The 15,686-nt window shown below is 46.0% G+C and overlaps 2 protein-coding genes across 7 annotated transcripts; both read left to right on the forward strand.

Annotated features, from left to right (window-relative positions):
* Nucleotides 1-1,895: 1,895 nt before the first annotated feature.
* On the forward strand, nucleotides 1,896-5,789 carry LOC123142931 (uncharacterized). The gene is made up of 6 exons (XM_044561643.1): nucleotides 1,896-2,034; nucleotides 2,187-2,249; nucleotides 2,906-2,959; nucleotides 3,111-4,255; nucleotides 4,967-5,059; nucleotides 5,440-5,789. The coding sequence occupies exons 2-6, from the start codon at nucleotides 2,206-2,208 to the stop codon at nucleotides 5,451-5,453; spliced, it is 1,350 nt and encodes a 449-aa protein (XP_044417578.1). The 5' UTR covers nucleotides 1,896-2,034; nucleotides 2,187-2,205; the 3' UTR covers nucleotides 5,454-5,789.
* Nucleotides 5,790-11,545: 5,756 nt separating this feature from the next.
* Nucleotides 11,546-14,418, forward strand: LOC123142932 (protein FAR1-RELATED SEQUENCE 5). 6 transcript variants are annotated; one of them, XM_044561645.1, is made up of 6 exons: nucleotides 11,546-11,712; nucleotides 11,797-12,051; nucleotides 12,498-12,762; nucleotides 12,849-13,117; nucleotides 13,227-13,519; nucleotides 13,601-14,418. In XM_044561645.1, exons 3-6 carry the CDS (start codon nucleotides 12,672-12,674, stop codon nucleotides 13,602-13,604), a joined length of 657 nt encoding a protein of 218 aa, XP_044417580.1. In that variant the 5' UTR covers nucleotides 11,546-11,712; nucleotides 11,797-12,051; nucleotides 12,498-12,671; the 3' UTR covers nucleotides 13,605-14,418. The 6 variants fall into 6 exon arrangements, 4 of the variants coding, with proteins under 4 accessions (XP_044417580.1, XP_044417579.1, XP_044417583.1 ...); XM_044561644.1 differs by having other exon boundaries at nucleotides 13,227-13,514; XR_006470635.1 differs by having other exon boundaries at nucleotides 13,227-14,418.
* The last annotated feature ends 1,268 nt before the right edge of the window (nucleotides 14,419-15,686 follow it).

A 15,686-nucleotide genomic window follows, 5' to 3' on the forward strand; every position in this document is an offset into this window, starting at 1 on the left:
GTGGTTTTGGATTTGCCATTTCCGGCAGACCATTAAGTCAATAGGTTCTTCAGGTCAGTCGCAAAAAAAAAAAAGGTTCTTCAGGAAAAAAGAGAGGACAACTGTTGGTGGGTCTTATAGTCAGTGCTTGCTCTGGTGATGATAAACAATACGTACGTAAAAAGGAAGACTTTGCTCAGGCGGTAGTTTTTTCTTGTCTCTGATAATATCTCCGGTCTTTCATTCCGTTTGGCATGGTAAACACTCGTCCATGTCATGGAAATCTCTTGTAGAAAATGTGCAGGACTATTATTAATCCATGGTTCCTACTTGCTGAAATTGGTCTTGGTTCGTAGGCTGATCAGGCTAACAGCGGTTTCAGAACTGGCCACTTGGTAGATATATCTTTTTGCCTTGTGTATTATATTTTTTCTTGGTTATGCAAGTTTTAAGAGAACCCAAGATCTATTGTCTTTCTGTTTCTAGTGCATGAACTTGATTAATTTGTAAACTCTCTACTTCGTACACTTTCAAAAAAGCTAATACCAGAGAAAAACCTGCATAAATTACAATTTGGGAAGTTGCCAAATGTTTCTGCTTGTACTCGGTGAGCCTCTTATATGGAGCTGATGCACAAATTACAATCTGGGAGCTTGTTTTGCAAGTCAGCGAGTTTCTACTGCGATCATATGCAATTATGTAGCCAAGGACTTTGAGAACATGTCAGCTATAGAGGTTGGAAGGTGTGTAATACAAACTAATTGTCTTTGTATTGCTCTTCTCCGTTGCAAGTCTAGTGTTGCTGGGTTGCTTCAGCTTTGTGTATTTCTGTATAATGCTGAGATGATTCAGCTTTCAGTATTTTAGTATAATTTCCACAATGGCGAACTTAATATTTGTAGAATTGTGAGGTATAACTTCATTGGCTACCTTGAGTGACTAGTACAGATTTGTGTTGACCGGTGACGTTTATTACTCTAAAGGTATATATCTAGGGTTTTTGAGGGAACTAGGGTTGCTGAGGCACATAAATGGCCATTCGGCATCTTTTTATGTTGGGCATGTGATACATGTGGTCATTGCAAAAACAGTTCCTATGTTAGTTAATCCATTTTATATGATGTGGCATGTGATGTATCCAATTGAAAAAAGTACCCCCTCCGTCCCATAATGTAAGACGAAGCTTGCAAAAGTGTCTTACATTATGGGAAAGAGTAGTACTTAATTTGCAACAAAAATCTTGATCTAGTCTTAAGTACTAGTCCAATACCGGTTCTGCCGTCGAAAAAATATTCGTGAGTTTGAAAACAATTTTCAGATTTTTAAAAATCACATGTTTTAAAAAATGTTCATAATTTTCCGAAAACAATTCACATCTTTTAAAAAATGTTCATAATTTTCCGAAAAGTTGACGAATTCAAAAATTATTCGTCACTTCAAAAAAAAAGGTTTGTGAATTTGAAAAAGGAAAAACGGAAAAGAAAAGAAAAAAGAAAAATATAAAAGATAAAAATAAAAAAGAAGGAAAACCTGTTCTTGTTTTCAAAAAGTATCTGGCTGGTCTGTTGTCATGAACTATCAGTAATTCTCGTGGCTCGCGATATTGATGTCTTGTGTTTGATTTCTTGCGAGTTTTTGCGTATGTTTGCGCCACAGTACCCAGTCGGTGGCTGCTAATAGGACCTTCTTCCCATACTTTTTTTTTTTTAGGAAACCTCCCCACACATTATTTTTTGAGAAAACATTCCACACATCACATGGCGCCCTATGTCAAGACAATAGAGGAGGAAGAAAGATTGCCAAAAGAGAGGAGGAAGAAAGATTGGTGATAGGGCCTTTTCTAATCGACAGATTGGGCTGGGCTGGGCTTGGAATGGGCTGCACCTTTAGTTCACAGTCTGCGAACTATCTCAGCTCCCCCCTCACTCCTCAGTCCCCACTCTCCACTCCTCTCAGCAGCTGGCGGTCGGAAGGACAGAAAGGGGGAGCGGAGCCGCCGCCGGCGACCTCACCCCGCCGCCCCGTCGCCGTCCCCGGTGATCGGATCCGATCGAGGTCAGCCCACCCCTTCTCCTTCCGCTCCTTCTCCATCTAATCTACTCCTAGCTATTCCTGTTTCTTTTCTTCGTATTTTTCCCCCTCCTAGCAGAAAACCCTAGCCAGATTTCCCCTCCCAATCAAACCCTAACATTCCTCCCCCGCCGCAGCGGCGGAGAGAGGAAGGAGATGGCGCTGCTGATGGACCCCGCCGAGGTTCCCCAAGGCCGAGGGTAAGATCCCGCCGATGCCCTGCCTGCCCCCCTCTTCATTTTGCACATCGCACCACTTGCTCTGTGCGTATGTGAAGCGGTTGAGGGCTGAGAGCTCTCCTCTTACTCTTGTGTATCGTCCAAGATCAGCAGACATTGGTCAATTTGCGTGCCTGATCAGTGGCCCTGTGATGCGAGGTGCTTGCGAGTTGCAAGGTGGATGGGCAAGAGGCAGTAGGCTCCGGCACTTTTACACGGTTTCTTTCTCAAGTCTTGCTAGTGATCTAACCTTCGGTTAATGCCTTTCGCATAACCACGTGCAGCAGCGGCAGACGATGTCTCAACCTTCATTGCTGGGGTTGCTGCTTGCCACATGACCCTTTACTTTAGCAACTCTGATGTTTTTCCAGTAATCTCATCTGAAAAGCATCTCCTGCTTCATGTTTCGGTGTCTGGATACTCGTCGCCGATAGCTAAGAGCACAATGCTAAGAATGTTTTACTGCCTAGTGTAGAGAACGCGCCTAGCCCGAGTCGCCTACTCAAATCAAAGAAACTAAGAATGTTTTCAGTGTTTTGGAAAGTATCTCCTGCTTGATGCTTATACACTTGCATGATATTCGTGACTGATAACTTGTTGTCATGCTTATTAACCTTAGTTGGATTTCTGGATTGCAGCAGTGCAGAGAGAGGAGGGCTGATGGATCCCGCTGAGGTTCCCCAACTCCAGTGGTAAGGTCCCGCCCGATGTTCTTTCATTTTGTGCAGTGCACTGCTTACTCTGTGTGTGCAATGCTGGCCGGATGGATGTACATATGTCTGCTTTGTGTGCTGCATCATTTCAGAAACCAGAAGATTGATTAACATTTTATTTTCGTCTTAGGGCCGACCCCGTTTCCAGCTCGCCGCGTGTGTACGGTAGGAAGCAGTGGCGTGCCGTGTGCAAGGTGCTCGGCAACGACAATCTCCTCGCTGAGATCCTCGTCCGCCTCCCTCCCAATCCGTCCTCGCTCCCCCGCGCATCTGTCGTGTGCAAGCGCTGGCTCGGCATCCTCTCCGACCCCGAGTTCCTCAAACGCTTCCGCAAGCACCACCGCAAGCCTCCTCTCCTCGGCTTCTTTGAAGGGTATGCCAACCGCTTTGCTCCCGTCATGGACTCGCCGGACCGTATCACTGCCTCCTGCTTCTCCATGCCCAAGAGCAGCACGCCCTACAGCGACCATCGAGAATACATGGGCTGCCGCCACGGCCTCGCTGTTCTGGTCAACAAGCAGGATCGCAAGACCTTCGTGTGGGATCCCCTCACTGGCCGACAGCACAGCGTGGATTTTCCACCCGGGCTCGATGACGCCTTCACGGGGAATTTCTGTATGTGGCGTGCCGCAGTGTTGTGTGCTGATGCCGAAGATGGGCATGTCCATGGAGACTGCTTCTTGAGCCCGTTTAAATTGGTTTTGCTCTGCTGCGGTGGATACAATACACAGGCATTTTGTTCTGTCTATGACTCGGTGTCTGGTGTTTGGGGAGGTGTTTTCTCGACCGCGGTATCACGTATAATTTCTCTGTTAAGGCCCAGCATCCTGGTTGGTAATGCACTTTGCTGGCTGATTTCTGGAGGTGATATCCTTGTGTTTGATTTGGAATGTCAGAGCCTTGATGTGATCGAGAAGCCGGCATTCTACTATGTTACCGACGGGTGTTTTCAGATCTTACGGATGGAGGGTGGTGGACTTGGCCTTGCTGTTTTGTTGGACTTGACCATCCAATTGTGGGAGAGGAAATCTAACTCCGATGGTGTCGTTGGATGGGTGTTGCTGAAGAAAACCATTCCACTGGAGGGGATGTTTCCAAGGAGAATGAATTCTGTACGTATCGTCGGGTATGATGAGGACACAAATGTGATTGTTCTCACTTCGATGACCGGCAACTTCACGCTCCAACTTGACTCGATGCAGCTCAAACATATTGTTAAAAGAAACAACATATGTTACGACCCGTTTTATCCCTACACAAATTTCTATACTGCAGGTAATACCTCCCTGTTTACATTGTACAAATAAGAAAGCCCAATTAGTATGTTTCACTCAGATTCAATGCAGTTGCTTTAGGCACTTGGTTGCGGTAATATTGTTCCTTTGAGTAAGGATATATATAAATACATTGTGCTGTTTGTTTTTTGTTGGTCTGGTGATTTTATGGTGATCTAAATTCTTATTATTACTAGGCTACATTAAAGCTAGAACAGGAATATAACTATTGCTTTGATGCCTGGCCATTGCTAAATCCTAACTATGATTATGTGCTTGCAATGATCTTGTCATCAGAGGGTCTCAAACAATTGAAACGAAACCATCTGCTCAGAGGGTCTTAAAGCTTGTTAAGTTTTTTCATTCAGTGTTTTGCCTTGTAAGATTAAAATTTATCTTGATCAATCTTGATAGTTATCGCCAATTCATAGTACCATGTACTCTAGTTTTTATCGAGGAGTAGTACTAGTTCATTAATTTCACATAGTACCATGTAATGCTTGTTTTGGAACTTAGGTTTTCCAATCTGCGCATATTTTATTTTGGCATTATGGTCATAACTGGTACAAACTCGCTCGAAAATAATTCTGGATAAATGAATTTTTTTTGAACATGTAAGCAAACAATTCTTTTTTGGACCCAGCAACATTTACTATCCTTGGCTCAACTTTTCTTTCAATTTTCGTTTGGTTTGCGCTTCTTTTGCTTGTAGCAAGGCAGGGCAGTCGGCCGGGAAGGGGCGAATCTGGAACTAATTGTGATCGGACCAGATCTGCTAACATACTATCTTGGTCGAACAATTTAGGTAATTTTATCTTCCCGTATATGTTTTTTTTCTGCTTTCCCAATTTACAAGATGGTGCCATGGCAATTCTTAGATTTCCAAAAAGCATGCCTTTGAGTAGAGATCCCAGACATTTTTTTGCCTCAGATGATAGGCATATTGTCACTGATCTTTTATGTTCTACTGCAACCGTACATAGTTATGTAGCACACAAAGTAAATGTTCTCTTATAGTATCACTTTGTCTAACAGTGCTGGGATGATTCAGCTCTGGATATTTTTCATATAATTTGCACTATGACAAAGTTAATGCTTATTTCTGGGGATCATACATAATTTGGCTTTTCTGTGAGAGAGCATTACCAATTTGTTTTTACTGAGATGATATTGATTGTTCTGCAGGTACTGAGAGTTAAATTCGGGTTGCTGAGACGCAGCCATGGCTAGTTGGCATACGGAAGTTCTTCTATTTTGTTGAGATGCAAACATGGCTAGTTGGTGCAGTGAAGTTCTTCTATTTTGTATGGTGTGGTCGACGCTTAAACTGTCCCACCATGTAGTCTGTTGGATCATCTAGTATGTATGCCGTGGTCGATGCTGAGATGTCTCCTCTATGTGGTATGTAGGTTGTTCTACTTTTAGGTACCGCGGGCTGTGACGTGAACCTATCGGGTTTAATCATCTGAAATCTTATATATATATTAGTATCTAAGATCAGCAGGCATTAGTCGATTTGTGTGCCTGGTTAGTGACTCGCGGAGTTGGTCCTGTTAATGCTTTGCCTTGTGATGCGAGGTACTAGCAAGGTGGACGGACAATGAGCAGTAGGCTCTGGCCTTTACAGAGTTTCTTTGTGAAGTCCCTAACTGTGAGTCTTGCTAGTGATCCAACTGTGATAATGCTGCTCACATCTACACTTGCAGCAGAGGCAGACAATGCCTGTATATGCTCTGTTTTACTGCCTAGCTAGAGCCCCAGTTGTATATGCCCAGTTGCTAGTGGTCTAACTGATGTTTCCCTAGTTGGGTCTTTCTTGGAGACAAATCAGAAAAATGTTGTCAGTTTTTGTTTTAACTTCAAAGAGTTTTGTGGCTTGGCTCTTAATCAAAATAGTGTTGTGAGTTTTTGTTTGAACTTCGTTTGACTGGAAAAAATTACTGATCTTTTTGTTAAATGCTTGTCCTATTCTGGATCTGCTAGGAGATTTTTATTGTCCTGCATTACGCTGAAGATATTTTTCAGATCTTGGCCTTGCCGTTCTCGGCACTCGCCCATCAAAGTCAGTTATCCAGGAAAAGCAAAAGATCACTGCAGCCATGGCGACTGCCAACCGGTGACTGCCATGGCGACATTTTGCTTCCGACTGCACCTTGGCGCGTCGGGCTACATGCGCATAAGGAAAATGCTCCTGTCAAAGTCAAAACGTTTGGTTGTGATGTTCGTTTTTTTTTAGCACAGTTTCAGTTCCATACGTTTTGACTTATGAATCAGGCCCTACTTCATGCTCCATTTTCTTGCAGATCACACTCACAATGTTGTGTACTGCACTTGACCTGACCTTGTAGATTACTTTTTTTTTCCTTGTTCATGCAGTCTTCAACATACGTTGAATAGCTCGATTCTGTCTCCATCGCAAAAAAAGAGAGAGGTTCAATTGGCTCATAGTACTACTGTGTATTGGTCAATTAGTTCATTATAACATAGTACTGCACAAAAAACAACAATCTAAGAAAAGTGGTTGAATCTCTGTATTGATTAAGTAGTTTGTGAACCTTGCTGTGTTGCTGGTATACGAACTGGAAGAAGCATAATAACATGCTTGTCATGTCAGATATATAAAGGAACAAAAAGTGGTTCCGAGAGTCAAGTTATTTGGTCAATCAATGTTCAAAATAGGATTTATAAATTGACAAGTTTGAAAGAAACATGGGGAGGTGGGGGGCGGGGATAATTTTGAGAAATATAAATTGTGTAAAAGCCACTCCTTGAAATATTACAAGAAAGTGTAGTAAAATAAAAAATAGAAAACTTAAAAAATAAGGATATTCATATTTTTTTCTTTCAAAGTCAGGTATCACAAAATAAAAATTGGAAAGAAAATATTTATGCTTTACCAAATATCATGGTTTTCCTAAAAAGCATGGTTTTTAAAAATGAAATTATCTCACAAAAAAAAGAAATTATCTCACGGAAAAAAGTCTTGCCTAAAAAAACTATGGTTTTCCATAGCTACTCTACCGAGGAGAAAATCATGTGACACCTAGATTTTTTCCGAGAAACTTGCACATAGTCATCCGTATTTATAAAAAATCTCCATGGTTTTTTATGAGAATATTGTTTTTCTCTGAGGTACTTAAGAGCAAGAAGACTGGCCTTTTTTTAAGTGTGAGTAAGAACATTGTTTTTTTAGGCAAGACATTTTTTTTGAGGGGTGGCACGAGTAAGAAGATTAGTGATAGGGCTTTTTCTAATTGACAGATTGGGCTGGGCTTGGATGGGCCAGCATTACAAGGTAGGCTAGGCTGCAACCTCTTGTTCGGTCGTTCCTAACTCCACAGTCTCCCACTCTCAGGATTCTCAAAAAAAAAAGTCTCCCACTCTCAGCTGCGGACGGGAGAAAGCAGGAGCGGAGCCGCCGGCGACCACCGCCGCCCCGTCTCCGGCGATTCGAGGTCTGGCAACCCCTAATCCTTCCTCTCTGTTGAGATGTAGATACATATGTGTATTTCTTGTACAACAAGCCCTACTCCTTCCATGTATAGTTGAGGATGTGACTATCCTTTGTACTTATATATATCGTGCATATTGCACCCGATCAAGATATTGTGAGTTGCATAACCTTCTACATGGTATCAGCCTTCCTCCGATCCTCTACCCTAGCCGCGTCGCCGCCGCTTCCCAGCCGCCGCCGCTAGTCCCCTCGCACGCCCGCGTCGCCGACTACTCGCCGCCGCCGTGCCACCTTCCACACAGGCCACACCTGCGTAGCTTCTCCCTGCCGCTGCCGTAGCCTGCTTCCCCACTACTTCCGCTCCCGCCCCGCTCCCGCCTCGCGTCTCGCTCGCCCGCGTGCCCCCACGATCGCCTCTCACCTCGCCCGCCCGCTTCTCTCCCGCCGCTAGCCGCCGAACCACAAACCCTAACCCGCCCCAGCCGCTCCCGCCAGCTTCTCTCCCGCCGCTAGCCGCCGAACCCCTAAACCCTAGCCACTACAAACCCTAACCCGCCCCGGCCGCACCTAACCCTAGCTGCTGCCATGTCGGGATCCAACCTCTCCGACCGGTCTGATGCGTCCACTCCTCCGGTCGTGAAGCCGCCGAATCCCTTCGACTCTTCCGCCGGCTCCTCCGCCGCCACTCTTCCCGATCCTGCCTACATCCGTGATGTTCCCATCGAACGTCGCGTTCCGGTCATCCTCTCCCACAAAGAGGCAAATTTTTATGCTTGGAAGACATACTTCAATCTCCTCTTTCGTGAGTATAACCTGCAGGACCACATCGACGGCACCGCCAACCTCTTCGTCCTGAACCGTGACGCCGACTGGCTGGCGATCGACGCCACCATCATCAGGTGGCTCTTCCTCACCGTGTCCAAGGACATCTTCCACACCGTCGTTCGCGACAAGGATAATGCATGCACGGTGTGGAACAAGATCGTCGGCCTCTTCACCGACAACAAGCTCCAACGGATCGTATGTGGTTCACCGCGATGAAGGAGAAATTTGACGCATTGCAATGCAATCACACTTGGCAGCATGTTCCCCGTCCTCCTCGGGCCAACATCATTACCGGGAAGTGGGCATTCAAGCACAAGTTTCATCCGGATGGCACTCTTGACCGACACAAGGCTCGTTGGGTTGTTCGGGGTTTTCGTCAACGAGCAGGTGTTGACTTCACCGACACTTTCGCCCCCGTTGTCAAACCCGGCACGATTCGGACTGTTCTTCAGTTGGCGGTTTCTCGCTCCTGGCCTGTGCACCAGATGGATGTTTCCAATGCCTTTCTTCATGGTCATCTTGAGGAACAGGTGTTCTGTCAGCAGCCGACTGGGTTCGTCGATGAGTCTTCTCCGGATCATGTGTGCTTGATCTCTCGGTCCTTGTACGGGCTCAAGCAAGCTCCTCGCGCGTGGTACCAGCGCATCGCAGCGTTTCTCACTCAGCTTGGTTTTCGCTCCACTCGCTCCGATGCTTCATTGTTTGTCTACCACCAGGGTGATGCTACAGCTTTCCTGCTGCTCTATGTCGATGACATCATCTTGACAGCATGCTCGACTGCCCTTCTTCGACAGCTCACTGATCGTCTTCGTGCTGAGTTTGCCATTAAGGACTTAGGTCCTCTGCACTATTTCCTCGAGATCGAGGTTATTCGTCGAGCGGATGGCTTCTTTCTTCATCAGCGGAAGCATGCTCATGAGCTTCTGGACCGTGCCGGGATGCTTAACTGCAAACCGGCTGCCACACCTGTCGATACGAAGGCCAAGCTTTCTGCCACAGATGGTTCTCCTGCTTCAGATGCTCCGTTCTACAGGTCGATTGTTGGTGCTCTTCAGTACCTCACTCTTACTCGTCCGGAGCTCCAGTACGCTGTGCAGCAGGTGTGCCTCCATATGCATGCTCCTCGTGATGCTCACTGGACCGCGGTCAAGCACATTTTGCGCTATATCCGTGGCACCTTGGATCTTGGTTTGTCACTTCAGGCATCATCCTCTCTGGATCTGACGGCTTATTCTGACACCGATTGGGCCGGCTGCCCTGACACGCGCCGCTCGACCTCGGGTTATTGCGTCTACCTTGGACCATCACTCATCTCCTGGTTGTCCAAGCGGCAGCCCGTTGTCTCCCGCTCCAGTGATGAAGCGGAGTACCGCGCCGTTGCCAACGTCGTCGCCAAGTGTTCCTGGCTCCGTCAGCTTCTGCATGAGCTCTTGTCTCCGGTTGACAAGGCCACGATTGTCTACTGTGACAATGTTTCTGCGGTGTACCTCTCCGCCAACCCGGTTCATCATCGATGCACCAAGCACATTGAGATTGATATCCATTTTGTTCGGGAACAGGTAGCTCTTGGTCATGTACGCGTGCTACATGTCCCTACGTCTCAACAATTTGCTGACATCATGACAAAGGGCTTGTCTACCGCGTCTTTCGAGGAGTTCCGATCCAGTCTTTGCGTCGACCATGGTGCCGCTTCGACTGCGGGGGGGGGGGGGGGGTGTTGAGATGTAGATACATATGTGTATTTCTTGTACAACAAGCCCTCCTCCTTTCATGTATAGTTGATGACGTGGCTACCCTTTGTACTTATATATACGTGCATATTGCACCCGATCAAGATATCGTGAGTTGCATAACCTTCTACACTCTCCTTCTCCATCTAATCTACTCCCTTCTTCTTTTCTCTTGTTAATTTTTACCTGGTACTAGTAGAAAACCCTAGCCAGATTCGTTGAGTTGCTGTGTGGCAGTGTTGTTCTGAATCTCTCAGACCTCCTCTCTGGCCTGATTTAATAAGGGGAGGTGGAAGGCCATATTCAGTGATTGAATGTCAAGGAATTCCTGTGTATTATCGATTCTTATATTTGAAAAAAGCATACCTTTGAGTAGAGATACCAAAAAAATTTGCGCTGTACTCCGAGCCTCTCACATGGGCTCGTCACAAATAGTAAATCCGGACTGAGTTGAAAATCTTGGAAGTTCAGTTTTTTTTTACCTCAGATGATAGGCGTCAAGTCAACTAACACGATCGTACGTAGTTATATAGTAAGAATCTTTAAAATCTGTCAACAAAGGGTGCCAGTATAAACTAAATATTCTCTTTTGCTGTTCTCCGGTTGTAGTGCTAGTTTGTCTAATAACACTGCATGATTCGGTTTGGATATTTTTTGTATAATTTTACCTATGGGAAATTCAATTTTATTTTGGGGGATCATACAAATTTTGGCCTTTCTGTCAGAGAGTATTAGCAATTTGTTTTACTGAGATGACATTGGTTTTTTCTGCAGGTATTAAGGGTTCAATTCGGCATGGCTAGTTGGTGTGGGGAAGTTCTTCTATTTTTAGTGCGGTCGACGCTCAAAATATCATGCTATGTAGTACTCCCTCCGTTCGGAATTACTCGTCCAAGAAATGAATGTATCTAGATGTATTTTAGTTGTTCGAGTGCGTCGATTTGGAGCTCGGGCTCAGCTGCACCTATAATCTACGTCGTCCGTCCGTGTCTTGGGATGTGAACAATTACAGCTGGTGGGGCCTGTGCGATCCGCGTTAAATGAAGAAAACCCCCGAATACGTAGGAAACAGGAGTGAAGGAGTGGGGCCAGCCCCTCCGGACGGACGTTCTGGGGGCACGGAGTGGGCCGTGGACCAGGAACGTCGGTTTCTTACTAGGCCATGGACCAGGACGTTAGCTCTCGCATTCTGGGTCTGGATCGAATAAGGAGTCCAAAACGAGGTTGGCTTCTGAGCCGTCTGTCGGCCGGCAGGGGCGCACACGTGCGCTGAATAAAACGAAAGAGAACACAAGAAAAACTATCCTCTTACCGTGGTTCCTTCTAGAGGCCCCCCGCCGCCGTGGAAACCCAAAAGGGGGAAGAGTTCGCCACCGCGTGTGCTCTACCGTAAAGCTAGTCACGGATGGTCGCAGAAGGAATGGAGTTCCTACTGGATGCGGTTGACAGGTTCGTGACCTTGCAGATCTAAGCTGAATTTCTAACTGGCTATAGAACTAATCTTATGCCGGACATTCGCCGTTGTCTACTCAGGTTCCCGGTGCGGGAGGAGTTTGCTGACAGTCTTGACAACCCAGATCCGGTCCCGCTCGCGTACCTTCTGGAGAAGGGCAGTGCAAATCAGGAGTTTGGACGGGGAGAAGACCACTCTGGGATTGCTGATATCCTGTGCGACGGTGTGCTAACTGACGCCCAAGGGGGTGCCCATCAACGGCGTGTTGAGTCTCCGACGAGGTCGGCCCAATCGACGGGCAGGGTTAATCCAGAGGCCCCGGGCTGGACCAAAAGGTGAGTCTCAAAACTGCAGCCATTCAGTACATTTCTCTGCTTTCAGCTGTTAGAACAGTAACATGTTAGACAGTGATACGACGTTGGTATGACTCTGCTATATTTTACATAATTAGTAAACTATAATTTGGTACACCTATCGTACTGGAACTGATAAGTAAGCGAGGAAATGAATGTTTCATGAGTATCACCTTCCATGTGATTGTTCTGAAGAAATAACAGCAAAGATGTGCAGTACGTGGGGGTGGAGGGGTAAGAATGAGGGACGGTGTTGCTTGTGCGATATGCTTCCGAATTAATACATAGAAAAATGCTAGTTCATGTTAGGGAGATCCTGTGGACTGATTTTTTGGGCCAACAATTTGTGCTTGCATGGATTTGGAGAGTCGCTATTTGTTTCTGAATTTGTAGACTGGAATACATTGTGTTTTTTTTATCCCTTGCAGGCTTCGTCTTGGAAGTGCGCCACCTGACCGTATGCCATGTCCATCAAGAATGAGCGCTCTAGAGCTGTCGATAAGGAAATATGCTGAGCAACCTGACAAGAGCGTGGTGCGACCTGAGCTAGGGCTTAGTTTCGATTCGCTAGGAGAGGCGTATGATTTCTACAACTTATATTCATGGGAAATTGGATTTGGGATAAGATATGGAAAAAGCAGGCTGAACGCCGAGAGAACAAAAAGCATGCAGGAGATAGTATGCGGTTGCTCGGTGAGTGTCTGTTTGCTTGTATGTATAATAAGAAGCGGCAGTGTACTGGTTGGTGTTCCAACCTGAAGTTGATGAATTTGAATCAGCTTGGGGGGCACTGCTGGACAAGTACAACTTGAGGTCTCATAGCTATATGACACAAATATATGAGACAAGGAAAAAATGGGCAAAGCCATATTTCAGGGGTGTGTTCTGTGCGAAGATGACAAGTACCCAGCAAAGTGAGAGCGCAAACCACATGCTGAAATCTTACATGCCGCCTGCGAGCCGAATGCATGTTTTCGTCCGGCAATACACGAGACTTCAATTTGACCGGGAACGCGACGAAAGCTATGAGGAAAAGAGGACCATGATTGTAAGTAGTTTTCTGCCATTACGAATCTTTTTGCTATGAATTTGCTGCTGCTTGGTAGATTGTGCTCGTGGAATGACTAATACCGCCTGGAAAATTTCCTTGTTGGCAGGGAGGCGCCGTCCGGCGGACTAACCTTGCGATTGAGCGGCATGCCAGCAAAATATATACCAGGAATATGTTTGAGGAATTTGGCCGGCTGCTTTTAGAAGGGACGGCATACAACGTTACTGAAGTTGAGAGGATGAAGAAATACATCACAACACACAATAATGCAGCCAAGAGAGAGAAGTGGAGCAGAGTGGAATATGAGGTGACCATCAACGATGACAAATCAATATTCACGTGCGAGTGTGGTCAGTTTGAACACACAGGGATGCTTTGCTGCCATGCCTTAAGGGTGAGATGGGTCGACATATTGTTGTGCAAGAATTGAGTTAGGGGGGGAGAACATCGGCAATTAACATTTAACATTTGATGCTGTAGGTGATGGAGATTCTACATTTGGACGAGATTCCGAAGCACCATATCCTTAAACGGTGGACAAGAGACGCAAGGGATATACTCCCAGATCACCTGGTTCAGTACCAGAAGGACAAAGCACATAATTTGTCTTTCACATGCAGACACGCGAGGCTATACTTTAAGGCCATGGAGGTAGTGCGAATGGGGGACGCAAGCATGCTATGAGCACATGCATGCTGGCCTGGATTCTCTTCTACGTTCTGGAGCACCTCTGGCGGTCACAAGGGACGGTTTGGCTTTCGAGGATCGTCTCATTCAAAATGGAAATGGCTGTCAGGCTGCGAATGGCGAGCCTGCTTTGGTTGATCATGGAGCTGAACCATGCCACAGTGCTGCGAATTCTGTAAATGCGAATGCCCTGCAGTGCCTCGAGGCGCCAGACAAGCGTAGAGGTGCTGGCAGGCCGACGAACAGTAGGGAGAAGGCCCCGTACGAAGGGCTGAGTAAGAGAACCAGGTTCTGCAGCATTTGCTGCCGTGAGGGCCACGAGAGGAGCACATGCCCAGAGAGAGGGGATGAGCCAAAGAAGCCGCGGAAACCCGGCAGATGCAAGAACTGCGGCATAGAAGGGCATCGGCGGGATACATGTAAGAGGCCTCTTGGGTTTGCCGAGAGCTGAGTTGTGCAATTTTTGGGTTGCATCGGTTGAGGTTACCTGTTTCCTTTGAGGCTAAACATACAGTCTGCACCTGTTGAGCGTTGCTTGCGCATTGCATCCAGTTTTCTTTAATAATGTGTGCTGATAAAAAACTTTTTACGACTGAGGAACTTTGTGGCTATATGTAATGATATGAACCTGTATCGCCGATCATGTAAGAATGTTTTATTGCCGTGTGAACATTTGAATTTAACTGCACGTCAGGGTGGCAGAGATATACTAGTAGTGGGCCATCTAATGTCTATCTGTGCCCGGACGACGTTAGCTCAGATAAGATGACGAGCCATCGCTCGTCAATCTGTCCTGCAACGGCGTTGCAGCCAGCCGTGACAATAAATGCAGTTGGTAAACCCGAACGCCAGCCCCATATACGACCAAGAAATACATAAAGACGCACAAATCATGATGCGAACCAACGCTATAGATATCGGGATCATCTGAGCCCGAGCTCAGAAACAGATTATAGATACATCCTTTTTTTGACAAGTAATTCCAAACGGAGGGAGTATGTAGGTTCTTCCGCTACGTAAGCTGTGCCATGTGAAGTGGTTGAGGCTGAGATGTCTCCTCTATGTAGTATGTAGGTTGTCCTGCTTTTCTTATGTAGCGTGGCCCATGAAGTGGAACTTGTCGGATTTAGGTGTGCAAACTCTTACTCTTGTATATTCTCTAAGATCAGCAGACATCAGTCAATTTGCGTGCCTGAGTAGTGACTCTGGAATTGGTTCGGCTAATGCTTTGCTCTGTGATGCGAGGTACTAGCTAGTTGGATGGACAAGAAGCAGCAGGCTCTGGCACTTTACAGAGTTTCTTTGTGAAGTCCCCTAACTGTGAGTCTTGCTAGTGATCAAACTGTGGTAATGCTCTGCTCACATCACCACTTGCAGCAGAAGCAGACAATGCTTGTATACCCTGCCCCAGTTGCCTACTTCAACCTTCATTGTTGGGTTGCAACATGACCCTTTAGCACCTCTGATGTTTTCAGTACTTTCAAAAGTATCCCCTGCTTCATGCATATACGCTTTTATATTCCGGTGTCTGGATATTCGCCACCGATAACTTGTCATGGTTATCAACTTTAGTTGGATTTCTGGATTGCAAGGAAAATGCTGACAAATCAAAAAAAATGTTGTCAGTTTTTGTTTGAACTTCAAAGAGTTTTTGTTTGAACTCAGAGGAGATGGTTGCCTAATTGGGTTAGACTGACTTGGCTCTTTCTTGGAGGAGACAAATCAAAAAAATGTTGTCAGTTTTTGTTTGAACTTCAAAGAGTTTTATGACTCGGCTCTTGAGCAAAAGAGTTGTGAGATTTTGTTTGAACTTTATTTGACTGGAGAAAATTACTGTTTTTTCCTTAAACGCCAGTCTTATTCTGGATCTGTCATAGAG

The sequence above is a fragment of the Triticum aestivum genome, chromosome 6D, assembly GCF_018294505.1.
Source record: "Triticum aestivum cultivar Chinese Spring chromosome 6D, IWGSC CS RefSeq v2.1, whole genome shotgun sequence".
NCBI classification, from domain to species: Eukaryota; Viridiplantae; Streptophyta; class Magnoliopsida; order Poales; family Poaceae; genus Triticum; species Triticum aestivum.